At 36.4% G+C, this 13273-nt stretch overlaps 1 protein-coding gene across 4 annotated transcripts in view; it reads left to right on the top strand.

Annotated features, from left to right (window-relative positions):
* Positions 1–13273, top strand: part of CFAP97 (cilia and flagella associated protein 97) — a 40007-nt gene extending 26734 nt beyond the window's left edge. For 2 of the 4 annotated variants that reach the window (XM_027077122.2, XM_053216312.1), the window contains exons 4-5: positions 8569–8719; positions 10065–10211. In XM_027077122.2, coding sequence (XP_026932923.2) covers positions 8569–8719; positions 10065–10192 — 279 coding nt within the window. In that variant the 3' untranslated portion in view covers positions 10193–10211. Of the gene's footprint in view, positions 1–6543; positions 6624–8568; positions 8720–10064 lie in introns of those variants that run through there. The other 2 variants (XR_008295848.1, XM_027077121.2) reach the window with 2 other exon arrangements.

Here is a 13273-nt window from a genome sequence, read left to right as displayed (position 1 = left end):
CACCCTAATGACATAGTTACTGTTGTTGTGGAGGAGCAAATGAGACTCTGATTGGGACATTGGGATTGTTCAAGGTCAGGCAGGTAGCAGAGTCATATGCGAGTTACCTAGCTTTGGGGTTACTTTTTTTTTTTTTTTTTAACAGCTTTTTGAGATACAATGCGTGTACCATAATCATTTAGGGTACAATTCAATGGGTTCTGGTGTCTTACTAATATTGTTAAGTTGTAGTAAAACAGATATAATATAAAATGTGCCATTTTAACTCATTTTTGTGGTCAGTTCAGTGGCACTATCACTGTTGCCAAAACTTTTATTGTCATCCATATAGAAACCCTGTACCTATTAATAACGCTCTTTTCCCCCTTCCCCTCAAGTAACCTCTAATCTACTTTCTGTCTCTCTGTATTTGCCTAATCTGCGTTTCATGTAAATGGAATAAGACAGTATTCATGGTTTTGTGTCTGGCTTATTTCACTCAGAATAATGTTTTTAAGGTCCATCCATGTTGTAGCACGTGCCAGAGCTTCATTCCTTTTTCTGGCTGAATAATATTGCATTGTATGTGTGCACCGCAGTTTGAATATCCGTTCACATGTTGATGGACACTTGGGTTATTTCCTCCTTTTGGCTGTTTGTGAGTAATTTTGTAGCGAATACTGATATATAAATGTCTGTTCAAGTCTCTGCTTTCAGTTCCTTTGAGCGTCTACCTAAGAGTGGAATTGCTGGATCATATGGCAGTTCTGTGTTTATCTTTTTGCGGAACCCGGGTTTACTTTTGAACAGTTGAAACCATTCGTGTAGAGTGACAATTCCGTGTATGACCAGGATGAAAACTATCAGCAGCCTCTTTTTACAGCTTCGGTCATCCCTGAAATCAGTTGTACATTACAGCTATTTTAATAAACAGTGGAAAATCACCAGTTTTACTCTTTTTACATACACTTAGTAGTTTGTATATGTGAGCAATATTTTTGTCCCATTTGATAGTAAGATCTTATTAGTATACTTGAGAACAGTAGAAATAAAATGTGGGCCACATGAATAGTTCAAAATTTTCTAGTAGTCATATTAAGAAGGTCAAAAGAAACAGATGAGATTCTGATAAACTATTTTATTTACTGAGTAAATTCAAAATACTACATTTTAAAGTATGTAACCAATGTAAAAAAAATTAATGATGAGATTTCTTTTTTTTTCTTTTTTGTGTACCAAGTCTTTGAAATCTGTTGTGCATTTTCCATTGAGTGCTCATCTCAGTCTGGACTGGCCATATTTCAAATGCTGTGTAGCCTCACAGTGGTTAGTGGCCTTGGGCATTTAGCTCTAAATCAAATACTAATTCATGCAGAAGTGAAAAAAGTAACTTCAAGCTGAATAGGAAAATAAACAATTTATTATAAAATATCATTTATTATGTTATTGTTTGGAGAGTTTATCATCTACATTTATGTTTAACACTTCATTCTCTAAACCAAAACAAAACTTTTCTTGACTGTTTCTACAGTTATTCCTCATAATGACTGTTTATTTTTTCTTTTTTAAAAAAAATTCTAGGGGTACCGGGATGGCTCCGTCCGTTAAGCATCTGACTCTTGGTTTCAGCTCAGGTCATGATCTTGTGATTTCATGAGTTCAAGCCCCATATAAGTCTCTGCTGGCAGCATGGAGCCTGTTGGGATTCTTTCTCTCCCTCTCTGCTCCTCCCTCACCCATGCTGTCTCTGTCTCTCTAAATAAAAAAATAAACTTAAAAAATTTTTTTTAATTCTATTATAAATTTCCATTAGAAGTATGTCAAATTTATGTTTTAGTTGGAGAGTGTTTGGCGGTCTTAAAATATTATCTTCTTATGGTATGTCTTTCCATGTATTCAAGCTTTCTTATATTCTACCTTAGTAAATTAAAAAAAAACTTTTTATGTTTATTTTTGAGAGAGAGTGTGAGCAGGGGAGGGGCAGAGAGAGAGGGAGACACAGAATCTGAAGCAGGCTCCAGGCTCCGAGCTGTCAGCACTGAGCCTGATGCGGGGCTTGAATTCATAGACCATGAGATCATGACTTGAGCTGAAGTCAGATGCTTAACCGACTGAGCTACTCAGGTGCCCCTTCCTTAGTAAAGTTTTGTGGTTTTCTTCAAAACTATGTATTTCTGTGCTTTTGTACATGAAATTTTAATTTTTTTTTTTTTTTTAGGTTATTTATTTTTTGAGAAAGCGAGGGAGCAGGGGAGGGGCAGAGAGAGAGAATCCCAAGCAGGCTCCACACTGTCAGTGCAGAGCCCGATGTGGCGCGTCAAACTCAGGAACCGTGAGATCATGACCTGAGTCAAAACCAAGAGTCTTAACTGACTGAGCCACCCAGGAGACCCTGTGCATGAAATTTTTTATTACATTTTCTGTTTGCTCTTGTAAACTGTTAATTTTTACATATGTATTTTATAATCTGCCACCTTCCAAATGCTTCTTTAGATCCGTATTAGCTCTAATAGTTCCTCTGTGTGAGCTGGTATATATTTTAATCTGTTTGCTAGCCTGTTCATAATCAAAATACATGCATGCATACACACGTGTACACACCCACGCACGTTCGTAGTTATTTCTGTGTCAGATGTAGTGCACAGGCAGGGTCCATTACCTCTAAATGTTTATGATTTGTATTTCCTTCATTCCTGTATCTCCAGTGACAGAGACCAATCAGACGGCCAAGAGGCATGATGACTGAAGAGTTCTGTTCCTGTACTTTAGCTTGCTGGTAGTCCAGAGGCTGTTTAGAGTGACATAATCCAAAACAAAGAAATAGTGCTGTGCTGAGTGGGTAGAACAGGAAGGCAAAGATCCTGTATAAAATCGAGTCCTGTGCTTCAGAGTTAAAAGCATACTGTTAATCTTTCTGGTGAAGTTCACAATTTTCATTATGTTTCAGGAGGCAAATATTACCTTTCCTTCTCATTCAAAAAGGAAACAAATAAAAGGAATAATAAAGAAAAAGTAATTTTATCTAGTAGAGGGCATGCTTGCTACCCTACATAGACTCGATTAAAATTTGTGAATTTCCAAAAATGGGTCTCATTTTTAAATTCATGAATTTTGAAATACTCTCATTAAGCCATATTTCCTTAATTCATTTGAATATAATATGAATCCTATTTTTATGAAAGAGTACCACAATAATCTTAGCAGAAGGAGAGGGTGATCAGGTGAGTAAGGGTATTTATATTTCGCTTTGCTGTCTAAAAGAAATGAGATTATTTCATTTTTTTTCTTAACACTTATTAATTATTAAGAGACAGAGACAGACCGCGAGCAGGGGAGGGGCAGAGAGAGAGAGAGAGAGACACAGAATCTGAAGCAGACTCCAGGCTCTGAGATGTTAGCACAGAGCCCCATGTGGGGCTCGAACTCATGAACCCTGAGATCACGACCCAAGCCCAAGTCATGACTGAGCCACCCAGGCACCCGGAGATTATTTCATTATTTAAATGTATGTCAGTTGCCTTCTTTGTATGTGAAAGAAGAGGATGAGGGGAGGTGAGTATTTGAAGCAAGATTAGGGAAGAAGGAAGATTCCGTAAGGAATAGATAAGGATTAGAGCCTAGAGTTCAAATGGAATTCACTTGTTTTTCTTTTTTTTAACTTTCTGAGAATACACACACACATACATATATATGTAATTAGTTTTAAATCCAGAGAAAGTAGGCAGTAAAGTAGAACATAATCTTTCCATTCAGGAATTCTTCTGTTAAAATATTTTTTTTTTTGTTAAAATATTTTTAAAATAAAAGTAATGCGTATACAAATTCAGAAAATGCAGGTCATTCTTAAAAACGTTAAATGAAAGGTAGAACCCTCCTTCCATCTTCTGTTCTTTGCTAGTCCAGAGGAGGAATTTTATTTTATTTTATTTTATTTTTTAATTTTTTTTCTTGTTTTTTTTTAACATTTATTTATTTTTGAGACAGAGACAGAGCATGAGAGAGGGAGGGAGACACAGAATCGGAAACAGGCTCCAGGCTCTGAGCGGTCAGCACAGAGCCCGACATGGGGCTCGAACTCATGGGCCGCGAGATAATGACCTGAGCCGAAGTTGGCCGCTCAACCGACTGAGCCACCCAGGCGCCCCAGAGGAGGAATTTTAGACCTCTTAGATAGAATGTGAAAACTATCAAGGGGAGAGTGATACGTTGTCACAAAGATGAAGATTTATGGTAAAGCTCATATAGGGGCGCCTGGGTGGCTCAGTTGGTTGAGTGTCCGACTTCGGCTCATGGTCATGATCTCATGATCTCAAAGATCTCGTCATCTTTGATCAGGTCGTGATCTCATGGTCTGTGAGTTTAAGCCCTGCGTGGGGCTCTGTGCGGACAGCTCAGAGCCCGGAGCCTGTTTCAGATTCTGTGCCTCCCTCTCTCTCTGCCCCTCCCCCACTCATGCTCTGTCTCTCTCTCTCCATCAAAAATTAACATTAAAAAAATTTTTTTATGGTAAAGTTCATACCTAGTATAAGAATTCAAGTGTGATTCGTAAGATCTTGAAATAATTTATAGTTCACTCTGTCTGATTTTCTTCCTTCTCTGGTTATTGTCTGTGTCTCCTTTCATACAAGAAAGAAAGCTAATGATAACTAAGGGTGGCTTCAGTTATAGAAAAATATGAAGAACAATCCTGGTTTTCCCTGACTGTAGGATGCTTGTTACTCTTTAATGTCCTTCGGGGTCTTTGCTTTATCACTTTAGAAACAATGAAGCACCTCCCCTCTGCTGACAACTGCAGAAATCATTAACACATTAGTCATTCATTTGTTTTAACTTTTCTGTTTCCAGAGATGGACAGGATTCAGGTTGGGTTAGTTTTCCTTCCAAAAAGAATACTTCCTAAATAGAAAAACAAATATTTGGACAAACTATTTGGGATTCTTTATTAGAATTTGATTTGAGTAGCAGATTCTAAGATTGAAAATACTAAGATTTTGTAAACCACAAATTCTGGAATATAAGTAACCATTCTTATCATTTCTCAATTCATGAAACATATTTATTTAATGTCTGCTGTGATCTATGTAAGACACTGAAGGAATATAAAAATGTCTATAAAATACTGTCCTGTCATATAATATATAACATAGCTAGGAAGGTAATACTAGTGCATGTCAAAAAACTAGAAAATAATACAAAGCAATATGAATGGTAGCATTAATGTTTGATAACTCTGTACCAAATGCCAGGGACTGCTGTGAGCATTCTATATGCATTATCTCAATTACTGCTTAAAACTGACTCTTGGAGATTATTTCATTAATACCCACATCAAGTCATACGGTCATATAATCATTGGAAGAGCCAGGATTTAAATACACGTCTTTCTGACTAGATAGCTTACATTTTTGTTCACTCTGATGTAAATGTTAAAATATTTTGAACTGTCATTTTTTAAGTTTTACCCAGAAGTACTAAATTATTCACTAGATTAAAATGTATCTACTTTTGATTTTACACTTTATACAGTAATCAGCACTTCATATTTTGATAGTTTCTATAAGCAAGAGCTGTTTCTAGTAGAAATCATCCCTTTAACTTCTGCTTAACTTATTTGTGACATACAAATGATATAGTTCCATGTAATTTAGATAGCTGATCTCTCTCTCGTTTTCCAAAGTTTCTGCCTGTAAACTTGATAAGTGACATATCAGGACAATAAAATGAGTTTATCCTTTGCCTTATTTTCAAATTATTTCAGAATTGATTTTGATTATATTACTTTATATGTTTTATATCTGATGAATAAGCGTCGCAGTTTTCTTAAAATTTAAAAAAGAAAAACCTACATCTAGCCAAATAAACAAATTTAGGAAATTAGTTTATCCAAAAAATAGTGAGGCTTCTACTAGCAAAAAACCAAAATTAGTAGTTAACTGAAAATAAATTTTCTGTCCTGTTCCCCACAGCTCAGAGGGTAGTTAATAGGATAATCAGGTGACATGGCAAACGATGCCCTGCCTAGCAGAGTACATGGTGTGATACGTAGGAAGTTTCTTACTCACTTATGTGTCACTCGGGCATGCAAGAGTATTCTCTTCTTATGCAAACTATAAATGACAGGGCAATATTTTATATTTTTTCTTCTGTTCCTTCCAGTGTCTTACATAACTCAGAGCAGTTACAAACCGTAGGTAGAAAAGGTATAATCCTAGGAGGTTTTGCCCTTAAAATATGCAGCCTCACTATGTACAGTGAGAAAAAGACCACATATGGTCTTGTGATGGCAAGACCATAGACTTTACAGACGGAACCATGTTTAAATTGTAAGTCTGGGCTCAGCAGAGAAAACCGTTAACTCTAGTGGAGTCTGGCTTCCTGAGGGAGTTAGGTGTGCTCTAGCCTTAGAAGGTAAAAACTGAGAAAGGTCATTTCATGCCAAAAAGAGCTGGCAGGCCGAGATCTCTCGCTTGGCCGGTGTCCTGCTTCATGTGCTCTAGATCACTGCCGTTTGTCTCTAGGTTCCATTTATTTCTGTAATACCTTCTTTCTCCCTTTTCTAAACAGCTCTCTGGAGTATTTTGACTTGTTCTACTACCATCTATCACTTCTCTGGAATTACTCAGAACACCAGTCAGAATAGGAGGGTGAGGGTGAAACTGATGAGAGCAAACACAAAGTTGAGAAAAAGTTCTGGATATGGTTTGTGGTCATGGTTCACAGTGATGTGAATATACTAAATGCCACTGAACTGTAAGCTTAAAATGGTAAATTGGTAAAATGGTAAATTTTATGTATTCTTTGCCATAATAAAAAGAAAACAACGTTGAGGCAGAAGGAAAAACAAGGTGTGCAGAAAAAAATTTGTCCTGTGACTGATTTCAAGAGGCTGGTTTTTTAATGGGAATCTGAGTGCTGAACAAGCATTCTCTTTTCAAATAAAGATCAACTTGCTACAGAGATAGTTTAACTCGATAAAGAGATAATAAAACAATCATAGATCAATTCCTTGATCCATTTGGTCTGCTCAGATATTCCCTTCTCTACGATACCTTTGAAAATGAAACAAACTTTCTAGCTTTTAATATATGAGGAAAGAAAATAAAATTAGGAATGTTTACACATCAGATTCTGTTACGGAATCATATTAAAATACAATGTTACTGGATATTATGTTGCCTTGGCTAGTTGGTTTATATATCTATTTAAAAGTTATAGTAGATTATTTTCAAACTTAAGAGTAAAAACTTTTTTCTTCCAAACTAGATTTTATGCAGAATATTTAGTATATGAAACAGGCAACATGGAGAGCACAGATGGACCAGTAGAAACTGGGAGCGGGAGACCTGAGAGGCCACCCCCTTGGCCTCTCCTCAGTGTCCAGTTGGGGCACAACTGGAAAGTAAACAGCTAGAAAGCCAGTGCTCTAAAGTCATATATAGAATTGATAGTAGCTTAGATAGGTTTGTGGTGATGTCTAGGTTGAACGAACACACTGGGCTTTTAGCATTTTGTCCATTCTCTGAGAAAATCACATTTCATGCATTTCGATTTATAGCACCTTTCCAAACATTGTAACCTGACATAAAAGAGAGATGTGCCTGTGATCACTTGTTAAAACCATACTGGTTTTATAGGATAGATGAAACCCTTGGATTTTCCTAAACAAATTTTTTTAACATTTATTTATTTTGGAGAGAGAGAGAGAGAGACAGAGAGCAGAACATGAGCAGGGGAGGGGTTAGAGAGAGGGAGACATGGATTCCAAAGCAGGCTCCAGCCTCTGAGCTGTCAGCACAGAGCCTGATGCGGGGCTCGAACTCATGAACTGTGAGATCATGACCTGAGCTGATGTCAGAGGCTTAACCAACTGAGCCACCCAGGTGCCCCAAACCCTTAGATTTTCCTGAAAGTATATTATTTGAAATATTTTTTCACATAGCATCTCAAAAGTGATTTTAAAATCTTTATTTCATAAATTTCTATTAAGTATTTACTGATTTAACACTAATTTGAAGAGATATCTGTACCCCTATATTTATTGCAGCATTATTTACAATAGCCAAACTATGGAAGCAGCTTAAGGGTCCATCAGTAGATGAATGGATAAGAAAGGCGTGGTATATATACAATGGAATATTACTTAACCATTAAAAATAATGAAATCTTACCATTTGTAACTTGGATAGAGCTAGGGAGTATTATGCTGAGTGTGTCAGATAAAGACAAATACCATATGATTTCACTTCCATGTGGGATTTAAGAAACCAAACAAAGGGGGGAAAAAGAGACAAACAAAAAAGCAGACTCTTAACTATAGAGAACAAACTGATGGTTGCCAGAGGGGAGGTGGGGGGACAGGTGAAATAGGTGAAGGGGATTAACAGTACGTTTATCATAATGAGCACCAAATAAGAGAATTGGTGAATCACTATATTCTACACCTGAAACTAATACAACACTTTATGTTAACTGTGCTGGAATTAAATATTTTAAAGTGCCTTTTTAAAAACTTACTGCTGCTGTTTTCCTGAGTTATTGCTATCACTTACTTCTATCTAACGTTGACTTTTGAATTGTCTTTAAATGAAGGCTTTATTGAAAAGACTTGAATCTGTGAAACCAACCGTTGGTATGAAACGCTCTGAACAACTGATGGACTATCATCGCAATATGGGTTATCTCAGCTCATCACCATCCACCAGACGAGTGAGATCAACTCTTGGCCAGTATAGCCCGTTAAGTAAGCATGCTCAGAATTATTTTGTTCTTGTGTGTATATTTTATCCTTTTTAAAAAATATAACTTATGTTCTTGGATAGAGTATGAAAATGGCTGACTTCTGGAAGGCATTGTATTATTTTTCACTAGTATGCTCTTCTCTTGTGTTAGTTCACTCAACTTCAGGTTTCGCTCACAGCATGTAATGGTAGCACAGGAAAGAAACAAGAAAAATGGTTGAAAATATCAATACTGTCTTCAGTAGTAGACATTTTATTACATTTGTTAGAGGAAGAAATGAATAGATAACGCTGTTTAAAAGTGGCTGAGACATTCCCTCTAACGAGCTGAGGATTATTGGTAATATCCTCCCGCCCCTATATGTGCTTTGTCTTCCTCACTGGTTAACTAAAACAGGAATCAGCAGTCTGTAGAGTCATCACATATAATCCCTCCTAATGCTTGACCTGTGATCAACACACACCCAGCTAGTGGTGCGTCCCACAGAATGTAGCATGGAGTGGCCACCTCGTGCTAGGGTGTGTGACACAGGAAGTTTATGCTGTCGCTCCATGTGTGCATTCTAAACCATAAAAAAAGAAGCCGAGGCACCTGGGTGACTCATTGGGTTAAGCACCCGGCTTCAGCTCAGGTCATGATTTCACTGTTCGTGAATTCCAGCCCCAGGTCAGGCTCTGTGCTGACAGCTCAGAGCCCGGAGCCTGCTTCAGATTCTGTGTCTCCTTCCCTCTCTGCCTCTGCCCTGCTCACACTCTGTGTCCTTCAAAAATAAATGTTAAAAAAAAATTTAAAAAAAAAAAGTGAGAGAGAAGCCAATGTTAGAAGAAAGCTGTGACCACCTATGACATCCCAACTTCCCAGTGCTTTTGTGTCTTAAACACTCAAATGACTAGTGAGTCCATTCATTAATCTCATTCTTCAAGCATCACTTCCTTGCTATAGTCATTGGCTGACATAGGGTCTTAATCCAGTAATTCATACTCGGCATTATGCCTTGAACATGGTTAATTATTTCTTGAACAAATTTGTAAATAGTTATATAAAGTGGCTTCTTTTATTGCTTGAATCATTTGAGCAGCTTTTTAAAACATGTATTCCCATCCCAAATCTGTTGAATCTGAACCCCCCCAATGTAGAGTCCGGGCATGTTTATTATTATTTTTAATTTCCACAGGGAGTTCTGAAGTGCATTCCTGTTTGAGAATCATACTAAACTACTAAAAATTCATGTGAGATAGGGAAGAAAAATTTATTCTGAACTTTAAATTAGGAGAGGAAGTTTATCAAGGGTTAATGGATGTATTTAGTTTAAATAAAATTATTTCTTGTTCTTCATATATTTTCAGGAGGAGCTTCTAGAACATCCAGTGCTACCAGTGGTCTCAGTTGTAAGAGTGAGCGACCAGTTTTTGACACATCCAGTGGCCTGTTGCTAAGACCTAAGCCCCCTAATGTTCGTACAGCTTGGTTATAAAAACTCTTTTTACTTTAAACATTGTTCATCCAGTTCTTACTGAAGTGCTCTTGTATATTATTATAATTCTCTGTGTAAACGTCTGTAATTTAAAATTTACAACAATGAATTGTAATTTTATTGTAATTCAATGCAAAATTGTTTAAAAAAAAACCAGTTTAATGTAAAATCAGTGTTTCCTATGAGGATGTATTTCTATGAGAGGTATATGTATTTGATAGAAAAATGGTAGTATGCATGTATATTTTCTCAACATAGAAAATGATTCAGCTCTTACACTGACAAAACAGTTGTGATAATATCACACTGTATGTCGGACCCAAGATGTTAACTACATTGTTCTTGTTTTATGTTTTTTTTTTTAATTTTTTATAAGTTTTAAACCATGATCGTAGCTCCTAAATATAACTTTGTTTTCTCTTTGCTCCCGAATTCAGGTGGTATAACTCTTAATTTGATTGTAAGACTTGATTGTATACTCACTGTGAAACGAAACTTGAAATTTGTTTCCATTGGTGGAGCTGATTTAGATTTGGTGAGCAGACTGAGAGAAGCTTGTACTAGGGCAGCCCTTGTGATTCACCAAAGGCATCTACTACCTCCATATGAGTACGTGTGCTGAGTTAGATCTTAAAAATCTGATCAACCATTCCAAACCGTTTCAAACTGTGAGTATTAGAAAGTTCATCTTGGAAGGAAGCTCCTCCTCTTCCATGTTCTTACACATTCAGGTAAAGTACCACTAACGATTCTGAGAAATGAGGTAGACTTTAGAGTCACAGTCCGCTACGTTGTGAATAGGTTGTCCAAGGACCAGATCACCGCAAGCAAAAGCAACTATTTGTCGAGCACAATAGCACCACCAGTTTGAAAAGGCAAGAAGCAGATCCTGAGTTGTGTCAGAACAGTGTTTTAAGTGATACTGTTAACAAGTTGTGTTACGTTTCAGTGTTTACTGTATTCAGAGAGGAGATAAATAAGAAATGTGTGGTCTTAAAGCTTTGGAAATTCCAGCTACTATTTTTAGGGACTGAGAAAGAAAATTAAAATATGAATGGTAGAGGAGAAATAGCACACATTTTGTTGAGGCTACTTTAAATGATGTCAGCTAATTTTCTTGTTTGGTTGGGGCTTTTGAGTTGAATTCTGGCAGAACCATTTTTGCCAGTCCCACTTTGCAAATCCTAGTAATCTTAATGGAATTAGTAAGGGCAAATAGGGTGTCATATAGTTGACAAATCAGAATATTTCTCTGTCCATCTGTGGGCTCTCATTTCATATAGCCGAGTACATCTCGGTCATGGCCGCTTCTTCTGTCTTGGTCATCGCGGATGCATTATCACTGTTTCTTTACTGGCCTGTTCAGTATGCCTTTAGGATGTACTGGGAAGTTTCCATATTAAATGCCAAATCTTTCTTTTTTTAATGTGAATTCTTGCTCTGTAGCCGCGATAATATTTGTTGTTTGTTTTTTCAAGTTAACTCAAGCTTTTGTAGCATGTGGACTGAACTTACTTTTCTAACCACCTTGGGCAGTAAGCCAAACATCATGTTGCTAAATATCTATTCAGAATTTCTTGGTCTTAAGTTGCAATTGATAGATTTTGTCAGAAGATAGGGCCTGTGAAGTGTGGCAACAGTGGTGTTGAAAAAAATTCATGTGAACACAACCTGACAGATTTTTCTGCTTCTTTCTTTGGGCTGTAATGTTCATTCATTGTTATTTGAAGCTCTCTTCTGGTGCCCACGTTTTTACATCATTTAGCACTCTGCTTTATTTATTAACTTTAGCTCTGCTAAACCAGGGGTGTTTTGTTTTCTTTTGTGTTTAGCTTACTGCACTTTTAATGTTTGTATAACAACTTATCTTTAAGAAGAGATAAGGTAATGCTGAATTTGGACACCCGCCTGATATGGTAAGCCAGTTTTTAGAAATTGATTTTTAAGTTGTTAGGGAAAATCTATGTATATATATCTATATCTAGATATAGAGATAGATAGATAGATAGATATAGATATATAAAAATATAAACCTTTTATGTTCATGACATTAGTCTCCGAATATATTTTACATGGCCTTTGCTGTCATAGGTCAGGATTACAACACATAGTTTTTATAGATCAAGCTATACCTGGATTTTAGATACTAATTTCATGCCTTCAGTTTTTACTGCTTTGACGGCGGGTTCATCAAAGTGTTGCTGATAGCTGGGATCCAACTTGGAGTAAAAGTTGGGAATTCCGAGCAGCAATGTTCATCCTTTCAAAGCAGAATTCACAGGTCTGTCGTCATGAGTAGTTACATACGATAAGTAAAAATAGAAGGATAGGAGTGGAAGAATATACTATTTTCTGATATAAGCCAAGCTACTTTGAAGGTTTAAGGGACACTTTTATGAAGGAATCGTAAGTATACTATTTTTATTTTCAAGAACTTCTAAAAGGTGAAGGATCACCTAGCACCACTACATATTAGGTTCACTTGGTCCTAATATATATACTTTGGAAATTTACATCTGCAACTGGAAGTTATAATCCAGAATCTAAAATTATCAGGCAAGATTCTTATTGAGAGTTATTTTCATATCTGTCAAATGTTCAACTAATGTTGCCTCCATTTTAACAAGATTTTATGAGAGATTTTGAACTATTGAGATTATTTCCTAAGGGATACCTATTTTATCTCACACTTTCCCTATTAAAAAGCTGCTTTCTTAGCTACTACTCCGAATAAAAGTTTTCTGGTTTACTTATAAATGGAGTGTAATGCAGTTCTCAAACCATTAACCCAGTGTCCAAAAATGGTACGGGAGAAACTTTAGAAAGAGGTCATCGTGATACGTGTGTGCTTCTCCTGTTCAGATTCAGGCACTGCACACTATGCAAAGTGTTATGGCCAGTAGAAGTTGGAGACACAGTTGAATTTATTATATTTTAGTAATTAAATTTATAAGATGTTTAGTATCTTAAACGCCAAAATCTTAACCTATAAATGATTGTATACCATCCTAGGAAATGTGCTTAATGCTAATGGCTACTTTATTTCCATGAATAAAGATTAGTAATAAACTTAAAAATCAA

This window comes from Acinonyx jubatus, chromosome B1, assembly GCF_027475565.1.
Source record: "Acinonyx jubatus isolate Ajub_Pintada_27869175 chromosome B1, VMU_Ajub_asm_v1.0, whole genome shotgun sequence".
In the NCBI taxonomy this organism is placed as follows: domain Eukaryota; kingdom Metazoa; phylum Chordata; class Mammalia; order Carnivora; family Felidae; genus Acinonyx; species Acinonyx jubatus.
The sequence above is the reverse complement of the archived record's forward strand: the minus strand, read 5'-3'. Positions and strand labels throughout refer to the sequence as shown.